Here is a 15,329-nt window from a genome sequence, read left to right on the forward strand (position 1 = left end):
CAGACAGACAAAAGGATATGCCCTCCCTCACAATTTCTTTGCCTTAAACAACAGATAGTGTCATCCTGCACATCTACCTAATGGAAGGCTCAGGAAGAACCAATCAGCAAACCATTCCAAGAGAGCATTCATGGAACTACTAGTAGCCCTGTCTCCATTCTCCTCACTTCAGTGACTGGGTTCTCCACCTTATAGCGACAGGAATTAAGGCAATACACTTCGCCTATCTGGGGAAGCTACTGTGACCCTCCATCTTGTGCCATGTTATGACAAGGCATCCAAAGTGGATTCCACTATCTTTAGTAATTAGACTCAGACAACCCTTCCACAGGTCTTACAACCATACATGTATCACAAGCTCATTGTACACATGCACAGACTTAACATGCATACAGGATGTCAGAGCAAGGTTCTGGATCCAGAACAGTGGAACTTTACATGATAGAGGTCAGTACAACATTCTCTCACTGGCACACACATCAAAAGGGCTTGTTATAATGTATATCATTAAACCTTGTACACTGCCACCACCTATTTAAATGATGAACCCTGCCCAGAGACTGTAGTCCACTGTTCACTATAATAGTATGCTTAATGTGTCTCCCAGTGTCACAGGACAGGTCTTGGACCTCACATTGTCAGGCATTGGCCTAGACTTCTGCACACATGCTGAACTAACATGATGCCAAGGCTAAAATAAGAAGTCAGTATACCATGTTCACATGTAGTCGGACACTCAGGGCACCACGAATGTATTACATGTAGGGTATATTTTACAACAAAGCTAAATACAGTGTTCATGAGATAAAAGGGGCAAGCACATTTACAGAACAAAGGACTGTATTAATACAGAAAATAATAACACTGCCTCCTCCCTTTTAGTCAGCCTTAAGAAGCCCTTTAGAAAGAAAATAAGGCCTAATTCTTGAGGCCATTCTTCTGAGCTTCAGCCAGTCCTGAAGATTCCCCTTCCTGGCCTCACGTAGCATGCTAGTTCTGTTTACCACAATGAAGCCGCTCCCGGGAGGGTTGCTAGTGCTAGTGCAGATTAATCTGTGAGTGCAGGCATCTCACAAAAAGTGACGGACTGGTCTCACACACCACCTGGTGTCATGCTTCATCACTGACCAGTACTCGCCCTCTAAAAACTTGGTTTGATAGAGGGATGGCATACACCTGATGACAGGGATGCACTTCTAAACTAAGTGGCTGCCCATGGAAGAAAATAGTGAGGTTAAAAACCCATTATAGATGTCAAATTAAATTGTAATATTGCTGGCATCTGTAAGGTAGTTAAAACAAAATGATCAGTGTAAAGGGGGTGTTATTGACCCGGAGCGGAGGAGCACAGATGTAGGCGCAGCGGCAGAGACCATGTCAAGTATCACGTTTGACCTAAGGGATTTCCTATCCTCACCCTCCTATGGACACAGTGTCCCAACTACACGGCTTTAGATATAGGCCACATCATGGTGGAGTGTGATCTACATCACCCCGCTGAGTGGAAATCCTCTCACCTTAGTTTGGTAAGAGTGGAGCCCGCAGTTTATTTATTTGTCTCGGTCCTGATTAATGCCATGGACCCAACTGGGCCATCTGGCAGAAACATGTCGACCACATTGATAGCGGTGGGGGGGACAATAAAATCCCCATTATACCAAGATTTTAGAGGGCGAGGACTGGCCAATGATGAAGCATGACACCAGGTGGTGTGTGAGACCAGTCCTTCACTTTTTGTGAGATGCCTGGACTCACAGATTAATCTGCACTAGCAGCCACACTGGGAGCGGCTTCATTGTGGTAAACAGTTTCTGTTGGATGCTGCCGACTCCCAGCACCCCGTGCCTCTGGTTCCCTCAGCCCAGATTCAGTCTGGGTTTTGTGGTTAAGCATGCTAGTTCTGCCTCAAGAAAGTTTTAAAATTGTCTCAAATCAGGGGCAAACCTAAATACATTGGGGCAGATTTATGTTAACTGGCGCATCCCCAGGGATGCGCCAGTTAATGTGCGCCACAGTGTGCCACAGCTCCGCCACCCATGGTGCGCCACATTTACAATGCGGCGCACCATGGGGCAAAAACGGCACAGATGCGTGACGCATCTGTGCCGTAAAGGCGGCGCATTGCTGGAGTTGCGTCGCAAGCGCAACGCAGCTCCAGCAAGGCTCGGGGGTGCCCTATCTGACCAATGCTGCATCAAGACCTACGCCTGCTTCAAGCAGGCGCAGGGTTTTGACGCAGCATTGGCCTGAAAGTGACTGAGTGAAATCTTATAGATTTCACTCAGCCACTTTTGCGAGGCGCACCTGCCCCGGAACGCCCACCCTGCGCCGGAACGCCCACAAGCGGCTCAGGGCTTTACAACGTGATGCATCTGCCTAGATGCGTCACGTTGTAAATCGTTCGTAGGGATGCGCCACGTTTACGCCACCTTGCGTGACGCAACAGCGGCGTAAACGTGGCGCAAGGGCCTCATAAATCTGCTCCTTTAGGCTCATCCTTCCAGAAAAAAGATTGTAAATTCCCATAAAATTAAGGTTTCCCATTCCATGGTGGCAATAAAGGTGTGTCTCATTCTGTCCCCTTGTGCTGCAGCGAGTACTTACTTGCAAGGCCAATACTGCTAAATCTTTCATGGGATCTCTTTACAAAAGCAAAACATTGGTAAGTGCGCTTTGTCTACAAGTTGTGGTGCAAATATCCGTTTCCCATAACACAAATCCCTCCGTGCAGACCATGCCCTTCATCTTTCTACCTCTGAGAACGCTCACTAAACAAACGCTGTTCCTTCCACGTTTGCAGATGTGCTGCCGGTGTGTTCCCCAGCTTGTTCCAGTAACGCCGTCTGTAAAGAAAACAACACGTGCCTGTGCAAGCCGTTCTATGAGGGGGATGGACTCAAATGTACAGGTGAGTTCACTTTTTATGATACAGCGGTGAGGTCAGTATGTGCGTTTTCACCTCTAAAGTGCAACACAAGGCATCAATTAATTATGCAAAATGTGTGCTGTTAATATATTACCTGTAGACATATAAAGGTCCTTTAAGTATTATTATGCATGCACGTGCAGAAATGGCTGGTGCTTCTTGCACCAGAGTTTGTCATAAAAGGCAGCACCAAGATACGGAGAGTCGCAGGAGGACCCTTCAGAGGAAGCAAATTGGCAATGGTAGCTCAGATGGTTAAGGAGCCTGCAGCAAAGATTTGTGTAAAATCGGCAGATAACAGCAACGGATCCCAGTGCAGTGAATAGTTTCTTTTGTTCTTCTGAGGTCGATGGAATAAGTGGCACTGAAACATTCATCATGTACAGCACTCGCGCGCCCCTGCAGGGTTCTACCCCCACAAAAAATAAATGTGCTGTGCACTTAGCTCTTCTGCGATGACCAGGGCCAGAACTACCTAGCTGTGCAGGGTCTTAGTACTCGCCCACCCCTCTCTATTGTTGTGTGTGAAGTCGCCTGACGGTCATTCCTGGCAGAAGTCGCTTCCGTCTAGAAAAATGTACCGGGAAATGTAGAATGATGAAGACAAACTGGGTGAGCCTTAATTATGCCAGGGCGGACACTGAATAAGAATGAATATATATGTTGCTTGTTGGAGCACGTGTGGCCAGCTGTTCCCATCCAACAAAATATTTTGGAGAAAATGTGTACTGGTGCATAGTAGAAACAAAGCCCATCCAGGTGCACCGGGTTTACTGATTACATAATAAGAAATGAAAAGAGAAATAGGTGAAAAGTGGTCAAAGCGCAATGCTCGCGCTGCACAGATTCAGGAAAACAGTAAACAGAGACAAGTAATGGGTGCTCAATGGACAAAAAGACACTATTTGTCACCAAAATAGTGTTACAAAAATATAAGAAAGAAACTTTCAAATATGCACAATATGAGAAATATTTCTAGAGCACCACGGAATCCTAATATAAGGTCCGTCAATGCAGTGGGTCCAAAGATGTTACTCAAATGAAACAGATGGAAGTCAGGTTTACAGGAATCCAAAGTATATTAAGACGACAGGCGAATTTTAATGTCCTAACCAATTTTAATGTTACTTTTTGTATTCAATTTCTGTAAAATCCAGACATAAAACAGCCGACACATGTGTCATCGTGTTCAACAACTTTTCCAAGGCTCCCATGATCTTCAGCGCGTGTACAAGTGCTGACTCGGAAGTTGTTGCCATTTTTGATTTTGGCGGACTTTATACTAATATTCCGTGGTGCTCTGGAAATGTTTCTCAAAATAGAGAAATGAGTAAATGGGATTTTCTCCAGACTAAAGTTTTTAAATCATTAGTGGAGGCGATACCTGTTCGCGACTTTTCAAATGTGACGATGGAAATGTTAGTTTAAAGCAGAATCGTATCTTCAAATGGCTCGACTTTAGGTACCAAAATTGTCACGTTGAAAAGTTCAACTCTTAAAAAACGTTTCTTATTTCTGGTAAAAACTAACTTTAATATTTAAAAAGATTTGCAAGCCTAATGGTTTTACAGTCCGTTTCACCCCTTTTAGTCAGATTCAAAATGTATTGACTGAAGAAAAATCTGTGAACTCCATTTCATATTAAACAGGTAGAAAAATAATGCGAAAGGATTTGTCTTGTTTTTTAATTTAAAAAAAGTCTACAGTATGGCCGCAGTAGCTGTACATACCAAAGGTTACCAAACTAAAGTGTTTTGGAGTCTGCTGAGTCAAGACCCCAGCCGGTAAACTGCATTGTCTGTGATTCTTGTAGGCCTGATGAGGACCAGGGGTGTCTGATTACTGGTATTCACGCGGTGTACTCTGGCATCATTAAAGGAGCATTGCTGACTGTTCCTGGGATCGAAAGGGCCACAGCAGGTGTCAGAACTTTCACATGTCATGCTGCTGGATGATGGGGTTCTTTTCCTGGTCTGGTTCTTGGCATCCTCCAGCCCCTGAGTGAAAAGAAGCATACAGCGCGTGGTTTCCTTTCTCAAGAGGTGGTGCTAGAGCTGGGGCAACTACACCTCTTCAAAATAATGACAGCCTATAACTACGGGCAGTGCAATTAGCTTGTATTGATGGAGCAGTCCGGTGAGGTGGGCAAAGAATGTAGTCTTTTCTGGGGGTTTGTCATATTTTGCGTCTGGATAGGTCTGAGTCTTACACATAGCCTCTTCAATGAGGAAACCTCTGTCTATGGGGAGTGCCTAATTTGTGAAAGCGTGAGGGCAGGTCCCCAAAGCCCTACTCAGAAGCCTACCACCAGTGCTGTTAAATGTCGGTGCACCTATTACCAAGGCTACTCAGCCTTCAATCTCTTGCATGCTCTTTATTCATCCATCACGCACTCCCTGCTCTTTGATCTCACTCTTGCAGGTTCCTGCTTTTTCCTTTTCAGACAATGTTTCTGTCTTTTTCTTCCTCCTCCTTTACCCTTTGTGTGTTTTCCCTGTCCTGCTCGTGATCCTCATCTGATGACAAAAAAATAAGTGATGGTGCCAAAGAAAAATTTCTGGTGGCCCCACAGGCAACCGCCGGCACAAATTAAGCACTGCTGTGGGGTCTTATGCCATTCACCAAGTTTATCTGCGCAGATGTTAGGTCTGAATTCCGCCCTAACTACATTTCACTCTGTACAGTGCAGACGGAGTCATCTTGGCCCAGCGGCTTTCCCCACCTGAGAGAAAGAAGTATGAGAACCATGGGTGAGCACTGTGGGTACTTGTGGTTCAAGTAGGAGTGCTAATACTTTCCCAAAACGAAGTCTTTGACAAAGATTGGGCTGCCAGCATTCAATAAACAAGGCTATCTGGACAATCTCAGGAGCTTGACCCAGCCCCCAATCGGGTTGAGAGTAGTGGGAAACACTGTAGGTAGTCTGATGAATCACGTGATTGATGATCCTACATGGTGTCCACTTACTGTACCTTCATGAAAACACCGTGCAGTTTCTCTGCCGCTATCCAGGCAACTCCTCTGCACGCCAGGTTATTCAGAGCAGTAGACAATCTGGCCTTTGAAGGGGAACATCCTGTGGTGACTCAGAATGGACCTAGTACCCACTTGAATAGCTCCAGGGTTACCTCTAGACACCGTCAACGTCTGTTTTAAACTTGTCCAGGTACTTCCAGCCTTTGGCACCTCCTCTCCCAATCCTCAGCAAAGATCATTGCTGGCCTACATAGCAATATTTACAACAAGGGGTGGTGAGGGACAGAGTCTCTGAATTAAGCAGAATACTCTCACCCAGTCAAGAGATCAGGGCTAGATCCAACACCGTTTTTTAGCTCAATGCACCATCCCAGTTTCAGAACCTGGCTGTATGCAAATTAGTCTGTTCCTGTCCCAGTGCATGATGGGAACAGGGCAAACCAAACTACAAAAGCCAATTCTTACACTGGGAAGGAAACAAGCTTCCGGGGACCGGTTTCTGGCATTACAGCCGTCTTCGGCCCGGCTTGCTTGAATCCTGATGGTGCAATGAGCAAGGGACTCATGTCTGAGTATACCCTTCCACGCTTAGGGTGGACAAAAATATTTACAACACGGGGTGGTGAGGGACAGAGTCTCTGAATTAAGCAGAATACTCTCACCCAGTCAAGAGATCAGGGCTAGATCCAACACCGTTTTTTAGCTCAATGCACCATCCCAGTTTCAGAACCTGGCTGTATGCAAATTAGTCTGTTCCTGTCCCAGTGCATGATGGGAACAGGGCAAACCAAACTACAAAAGCCAATTCTTACACTGGGAAGGAAACAAGCTTCCGGGGACCGGTTTCTGGCATTACAGCCGTCTTCGGCCCGGCTTGCTTGAATCCTGATGGTGCAATGAGCAAGGGACTCATGTCTGAGTATACCCTTCCACGCTTAGGGTGGACAAAAATATTTACAACAAGGGGTGGTGAGGGACAGAGTCTCTGAATTAAGCAGAATACTCTCACCCAGTCAAGAGATCAGGGCTAGATCCAACACCGTTTTTTAGCTCAATGCACCATCCCAGTTTCAGAACCTGGCTGTATGCAAATTAGTCTGTTCCTGTCCCAGTGCATGATGGGAACAGGGCAAACCAAACTACAAAAGCCAATTCTTACACTGGGAAGGAAACAAGCTTCCGGGGACCGGTTTCTGGCATTACAGCCGTCTTCGGCCCGGCTTGCTTGAATCCTGATGGTGCAATGAGCAAGGGACTCATGTCTGAGTATACCCTTCCACCCTTAGGGTGGACAAAAATATTTAAAACAAGGGGTGGTGAGGGACAGAGTCTCTGAATTAAGCAGAATACTCTCACCCAGTCAAGAGATCAGGGCTAGATCCAACACCGTTTTTTAGCTCAATGCACCATCCCAGTTTCAGAACCTGGCTGTATGCAAATTAGTCTGTTCCTGTCCCAGTGCATGATGGGAACAGGGCAAACCAAACTACAAAAGCCAATTCTTACACTGGGAAGGAAACAAGCTTCCGGGGACCGGTTACTGGCATTACAGCCGTCTTCGGCCCGGCTTGCTTGAATCCTGATGGTGCAATGAGCAAGGGACTCATGTCTGAGTATACCCTTCCACGCTTAGGGTGGACAAAAATATTTACAACAAGGGGTGGTGAGGGACAGAGTCTCTGAATTAAGCAGAATACTCTCACCCAGTCAAGAGATCAGGGCTAGATCCAACACCGTTTTTTAGCTCAATGCACCATCCCAGTTTCAGAACCTGGCTGTATGCAAATTAGTCTGTTCCTGTCCCAGTGCATGATGGGAACAGGGCAAACCAAACTACAAAAGCCAATTCTTACACTGGGAAGGAAACAAGCTTCCGGGGACCGGTTTCTGGCATTACAGCCGTCTTCGGCCCTCCTTGCTTGAATCCTGATGGTGCAATGAGCAAGGGACTCATGTCTGAGTATACCCTTCCACGCTTAGGGTGGACAAAAATATTTACAACAAGGCTGACTGTTGAGTAGCTCTCCAACACCAGTCTCAGAAGAACTGATTTTCTCACCAAGAGATATTCCCTTGCATCCTTGGTGTGGTTTTCCCTTGCTTTTTTGTCTCTGCCTCCTGTATTTTTGATGTGTGCTAAATTTCGTTTTTGCTTGTTTAGATGCTTTGGGTACTTTGCCACTGCTGATCAGTGCCAAAGTGCAAGTGCTCCCTGATTGTGAATATGGATTGTTGTTTCCATGATTGGCTTATTTGACTTACCACAAAGTCTCTTGTACAGTGCACTGTGTGTGCTCAGGGTCTGTAATTCAAATGCTGCTAGTGGGCCTGCAGCACTGATTGTGCCACCCACACAAGCAGCCTTTCAAAAGGGTCTCAGACCTGCCACTGCAGTGGCTGAGCGCAGTTTCTCCTGCCATGTCGACTTGGAAAGTGCACCCACTTGCCAGGCCCTAACCTTCCTTTTTCTTACATGTGAGTCACCCCTGAGATAGGCCCCTCTGGGCAGGGTGCAGTGTCTGTGAAAGTAGGACATGTTTTGTTGTGTATAACATGTCCCAATAGTGAACTAAAGTGAATTTCATTGTTCACTATTATGGTATGTTATGTTAATAAGCTTTTAACCCCTTCGCTGAGGGGGTAATTACCCCAAGGTGCGGGAGGGGCAGGGGGTGAGCATGGCGCCGCGGTGCTCGTGACAAGCCAAGCTCGTCATGAGTCACAGGGGAGCTGTGCTCATGACGAGCTGTCCTCGTCACAACCCCGCCCACTGATTAATTCTCCCGCACAGGCGGGGAATTAATCACGCGTGGGCGGCACGCAACCGTTATGATGAGCCCAGCTCGTCATGAGCACAGCTCCACTGTGATTCATGACGAGCTGGGCTCGTCATGAGCGTCGAAGAGGCTAGAGCGCACTTCTACCCATGGGTGTCCTGGCGCTGAGCACTGCCTAACTGGTTTCCAAGAAAGGAGATGACTTAGTCAGAAAACAGCCATGTTTTCAGTCCCTTCCTGAAGGAGAGCTACTCGGTAGCATTCCTGAGATGAGCTGGTAAGTTGTTCCAAGCTTTAGCAGCACAAGCGATAAACCTAGTGCCACCCAGTTTGCTTTTTCACTCGGGGAATGGCCACTTGCTTTGCTTCCGAGGAACGCAACACTCTTCCGGGGACATGCCGTTCAAGACATTTTCTCAGAAAGTCAGGGCCATTGCCAGTCAAGGTCTTAAAAACCGGGCAAAGCGCTGTGTACGTTGTTCTACTGGAAGCCAGTAGAGATGCCGAAGTCCCTTTCTAGCCGAGACAAACCTTGGTGTGCCCGTTAGCAACCTGGATGCCACATTTTGCACCAGCTGGAGTCTGTTCAGATGTTTCTTGTGAATATTCACATTCAGACTGTTTATCACATCTTATAAATATAACTTTTTATTGGGACAAGATGGGAAAGTAAAGTTTAGTATGCCTGAACTCAAAATATAAAGATGCATCTTTTAGTAAGAATAATTTTTAAATTCTGTGTTTGAAAATACCACTTTTAGAAAGTGGTTATTTTCTTGCTTAGTCATGCTGTGTGCCTCTGCAGGGTTGTGTTTTGGCTTTCTGGTTTTGGAGTGACAGGGGCTGGGGCTGTGCATTCACTGTAGACTGCTACTAGGAGGGTTGAGGTGTGTCCTGCCATTCCTGGATGGGTCATGGCTGGGCTGAATAGACCTGGGCTGCATTTAGAGTAGGGGGGAAGATTTTCTTTCACCTGAATGGGCCTGGTCTGCCTTACACAATGCTATCTCCACCTCCTGCCGGGAAGCAGGACCATAGAGGACATAATTGGTTTTGACTGAGCACAAGGTTTCTCTGCCACCAGAGAACAAAGAAAATTGCTGTATAAATATTGAGGCCCAGACCCCAGAACTTTAGATCATTTCTGGAAATCAAGAGGAACCTTTGCCAAGGAGAAGAGCTAGAGAAACTGAAGTAGTAGTTCTGCCCCTTTGCTGTGTGCTGTCTGAGGTTGGCCTGCAGTGGCTCTTTCTGCCATGGAAAGGACAAGGACTTTGCTGTGTTTTATGTCCCCTGCTTGAGGAAGATCTCCAAGATCCTGAAGTGGAGCTTGCCTCTTGTTCTGAAGTCTCAGGAACACAAATATTTCACCCCCAGCTCTCCTGAACTTCCTTGCTGGGAGTTCTGATCTGCCAAGTGGTGCATGTTGCTGATCTGGGCCTCTGGAGGTTGTTTCTGCTGTGGGGAGCTGGAAGAGAGACGCAACTAAGAGAAGCACGACGCATCCGCACCTGTTTTCGATGCATTGCCTCCATGCTGGAAGAATTTTCACGCATCGGCATCTTGCTGCTGAAGAAAGCGACGCAGCACCTACCAGCGGCTTGAGAAATCACTGCAAGCCACATCGAGTGCACCCATCTACAAAGTCCGAGATCACTGCACCGATTCAATGCAGGCCCTGCTGTGTGGCTGCAAGAACCAATGCTGGAGAGACTAACACAGCCCCGTTGCTGCCGCATAGCCGTAGCATCAAAAACCAATGCATCCTGATCCCCCAGCATCGCACCAGATCTACCGGCATTGCACCAGGGCGCCAAGTCTACAATGACTCCTGGGCCGGAGTAAGAAACTGACACATCACCTCCCCTTCAGTAAGGAAGCAACGTATCACCTCCCCTGCATTGCAGTAATGAACCAATGCATTACCTGCTATGGAGTAAAGAACCGACGCATCAACTTTCCTGCGCATTAGGAACCATCGCATCACCTTCCCTGCAGCTGTTTTTGTTTATGATTTTGACGCATCCACGGTACTTTGTGTTGAAAGTGTTGCATCTATAGTTTGCTTTGGACAGAATTGTTTTTATCTTCTATGAAGTTCATTTTGATTACTGTATTGTGGATTTTTGTCGTTTTGGTCTTGTTTGTTTAGATGAAGATTACTTCTTTTTTAAACTGGTGTGGTGTAAAATTTGTAGTGTGTTCAGTGTATTACTGTATGTGTGCACAAGTGATTTACACACTGCCTCTGTGATAAGTCTGTCTGCTCCTGCCCTGCTACCAAGGGGGCGAGCAGGGGTTATTTTTGAAGTGTATCCCCCTTACCCTGACTAGAAAGAAGGGTCCCTACTTGGATGAAGGTGCAAACCATTTCCAACTAGAGACCCCTATTTCTAACAGACACCATGATCTTTTTGGTCAATCACATACTGTCATCATGCTTCTCGAAGAACAGTACCTGCTGAGGCTTGTCTATCAGGACTGGGTATGCTAACTTTTATTCTATGCTTTCCTGGACAAAACAGTTCTCTTGCAGCACCTGATAACCTCCCCTACTTGTAGTTCTCGCCTTGTTAACTTATGGATGCCCTCTTGTACAATTCGTGGTGTATTATGACCCCATTTTCTTAAAGGCACTGGCGCAGATGGGATCTGTGCATTTCTGTTTGGCATCTTAAAAGCATTCATTACCTCAAAATATCTCGGAGTTAGTGCATGTTTTGCTGACAGCAGAGCTCGGAAACACAAAGAAGCAATTACTGCTTTGTATTTTGTAACTTTGCTGTCAGCAAAATATACACTAACTCGGAGATAGTTTGAGTTAACGTGTGCACAAAAGAAACAAGCATTTGCAATACAAACGGTCTCGTCTTTGGGACCTTATATGTATTTAGCTATGCAACACATTAGCCTGGGTGCTGAAACATGGAGGGAAAGTAAGCACCAAAGTGATTCTCGTATTTTACTGACCTCTGCTGGTCGTTTTCTATCAAGAAAGTTAAATGGAGGCAGCTGCCAGAAAACTAAAGCCTTACATGAGTCTTAAATAACTGTCCTTGTCAATTCAATATTTGGTGAGAACAAATGATGCTTCTGAGTGCTTTTAAATGGGAGGAAATTAAAATGAAGAGTTACCTTAATGGCTAAGTTAACTCTTCATTTTAATTTTCTCCCATTTTAAAGTGTTCCATTTAGAAACAGCAGACCTGTTGCTCCAAATGGCCAGTGGTCACTGCGTGATAACTGACAACTAGCCTTTAAAAAAAATGGGAAAAATGTAAGGCAAAGAAAATATTTCTATAGACATTCAGTCATTGTTTTTCTCAACTGTTAATTAAGCCAATTAAGTCTCAACATTTTTAGAAGCATATTTGTTCACTTTAAAATTCCTCCAATTTAAACAAATGGCTGTGTTTCTCTGTTATAAATATAGCTTTATCTACAGGCCACTGGGCGCAAGATGCCTTCTATTTGTAGATGTAACACTTTTTAATAGGAGAACATTTAAATGATGAGTTTTATGGAATCCATACAAACAAAGTTTACTTTTAAGTTTAATTTTCTCCCATTTCAAAGTGCTGCATTTACCCACAGCAAGAATCTTGCTCCCAGTAGCTCATATACACAGTGTCATATATATAACTGAAAAATACAGCCCTTTTTATAAGTGGGACAAATTTAAGGTGCAGAAAAATGTTCTATATCATAAACATTTTTGCAGAACATTTCTCTATACCTTAAATTTCTCTCATTTAAGAAAATTGTTGTATTTTCAAGTTCACATGATCACAGACAGGATGAGTAACTCTTATTGATTGAAGGGTGGTTTGACTGTACTCCATGCCCTTCAACAAAGCCCCCCCCCCCCTGAAAGTAAGCATCCGAGAACCCTGTCAGAGGTCAGTGAGGTGCAACAGACAGGTCTTACGGAGTTCACCTCATGCCTTCCTACTCCCCAAAAAATACCAGGTTTTAGGTTATCATAATGCTGGTACCACCATGGATGTCTCGTACACACCACGTTCAGAATGGCTTGGTAATCTTATAAAGTATTACACAGCTAGTTGAGTAAACAACAAACCTAATTTCCATGTGGCATGCTTTCAGTTACATCAGGTCATAAGAAGGCAACAGAACATACTGCTGTTCAGCACCAGCAGATAACGAAATAAAAGGCATGAACAAAATCACTATTGAAATGAATTTTGAGGATCAGCCCATCTGTAATTTGATTTCAACGTGTAGGCCTAAAAATCTAATGTTTTTAGACAATTCAACCTTATGAGTAGCAAAATAAGTAATGTAAGGGCTGCATATAAAAATGATAGGTACAGACAGCTAGGCAGGGTTTACTACCAAAATAGTTTCTGTAAACAATTGTAGATATTAGTGTTTGGAGTTCATCGTGTATAAGTGTTGCTTTTAAAAGTTGTTTATTCTAAACCAAGACTCAATGAAGGAAACTACTTTCAATGAAGGAACACAAAGAATACAAAACCCATTGTATTTGGTTACCAGGAACATCATGAAAGGTCAGCACCGACTCTCCATCTAGGTCAGCAACCATTGTAGTGTTCTGACACTACATTATAGTATGAAATGGTTATCGGAAAGGAATACCTATTGATGATAGACACACAGGACTCGTTTTCAAAATTCTTTCCATGAGGCAATTAAATATAGAAAGCTAAAACAGGATACATGTGCGCACAGATTACATAGTTACCTATGCAATAAGACATACATGTATTTACTTTGGCATACCCAAAAGCTATAAATAAAATTTTAAAAATCAAGCAACTTCTCAACTAATAGCAACAGAGTCTATGAAAAAAAACCTGATGCAGAGGCACAGGAGATTTAAAATGTAGGCAGTGCGTTTGGGTCTGCCACAACTTGCATTTAGGCGTATAGGCGAAAAAGACATGACAAAAAAGGAATATGTCTGGGAAGGCTAAGCGCACGTTGCACACATAAGTGGTGCCCTGTAAGTCAACAACCTTGAGTCCACGAGGTGCTTCTAAAGTCAATAGACCAAAAACCATTAGCAAAACAATATTAAAAGTTACTTTACAGCGCTTAAAAAGGCAAAACGCGAGTTCTTATAATGGGCTGAAAACAGTGGCAGCTGGAATTGCTATGGTAATGTAATAGCGTAAGGTATTTGGCACAAAGGTATGGTGCACGAAGCGGGTATAAAAGTATGGTGACTTGGAGCCAGGTTCATGTCAGAGGTGTGGACATGGGAAGTAAATGGCACAGGTATGGTAAGGCCGTCATGGTACTGGAATGAAGAAGAAGATGGAAGGAAGGGCTGGATACAGCTTAGAACTATGGTATACTAAGGGTATCCGGTGATCCTAACAGAGGCTTGGTCCTCTGGTCTGCAGTATAAATATATATATATTGCATCCGGCATAGCTACTTTACCGGCCACTCACTTGAGCTCTGGGAACCAAGCTATTTCTGCCCCACGCAACCAACACACTGGCCTCTCTCTCTGGATCCTATTTATTTATTTTATTTAATGCATTTTTATAAAGCGCGGACTTTACCCGAAGGTGTCAGAGCACTGTACAATAGAGCCAGTTCAGTTACATGAGAGAACAGTTACAAAAATGGAAAAATGCAACAAACAAAAATAGCAGGCCATAGAATCAAAACAACGCAGGCAAAAGGAACATCATATCAAGCACAGCAAGAACAGAATGTACAAACTAAAATTAAAATATGTTTGACAAATTTACAATGACTAAAGAACTTCCTGGCGAAAAATAGCAGGCCATAGAATCAAAACAACTCAGGCAAAAGGAATACAATATCAAACACAGCAAGCACAGATGTACAAACAAAAATATAAATATATATGATAAATTTACAATGACTAAAGAACTTCCTGGCGGGGTCTGAGAAGGAGGGAATTAGTTCTGAAAGTATCTTTGGAACAGAAGAGATTTGAGGTCCGCTTTGAAGATCTGGATGGACATGATGGCACGGAGCAAAGGCGGAAGCGAGTTCCAGATTCTCACCGTATTACCTGAGAACGATTGCGCCATCAATTTTTCCCTTTTGAAAGAGGGGGGCTCAAGCAGGAACTTTTCCGCATTCGAGAAGGTCTTGAGCCTCCAGACAATTTCAGTTTATTCACTAGATAGCGAGGGGAGGATGAGTGCAAAGCTTTGTGGGTGATGCACGCCGTTTTGTAGATAGCTCTAGCCTCGATGGGAAGCCATCGGAGAGAAGACAGGATAGGAGTGATATGGTCACTTTGTTTGGACCCTGAAATTAAGGGAGTTGTTGAATGGAGGACAGATTTGAGGGGGGAGAGGTGAGATTTGGGAAGGCCAGTCAGAAGAGAATTACAATAATGCAGTCTAGAGAGAACTAGCGATTGGACCAATGGAGTTGATGTGTGAGATTAGGTGGAGTCTTTTGTCAAGTATGACACCTAAGGATTTAGCGCAATCAACAATGATGGGTTTACTGTTGAGTAAATTCAACTGATCCATCCAGGATTGAACAGGAGGCGGGGAGAGAGAGCTAGATAAGAGGAGGAATTCCATTTTGGAGGGATTGAGAATGAGTTGGTGAACTAACATCCAGTTGTGAATAGAGTTGAGAGTAGAGTTGAGTAGTGAGAGATCATGCGA

General features: G+C 44.5%; 1 protein-coding gene across 1 annotated transcript in view; it reads left to right on the top strand.

The window, feature by feature from the left end:
* Positions 1-15,329, top strand: part of STAB2 (stabilin 2) — a 944,658-nt gene that overhangs the window by 832,847 nt on the left and 96,482 nt on the right. The window contains exon 58 of the mRNA XM_078674824.1: positions 2,801-2,908. Coding sequence (XP_078530950.1) covers positions 2,801-2,908 — 108 coding nt within the window. The remainder of the gene's footprint in view (positions 1-2,800; positions 2,909-15,329) is intronic.

The sequence above is a fragment of the Lissotriton helveticus genome, chromosome 1_1 (genome assembly GCF_964261635.1).
Source record: "Lissotriton helveticus chromosome 1_1, aLisHel1.1, whole genome shotgun sequence".
NCBI classification, from domain to species: domain Eukaryota; kingdom Metazoa; phylum Chordata; class Amphibia; order Caudata; family Salamandridae; genus Lissotriton; species Lissotriton helveticus.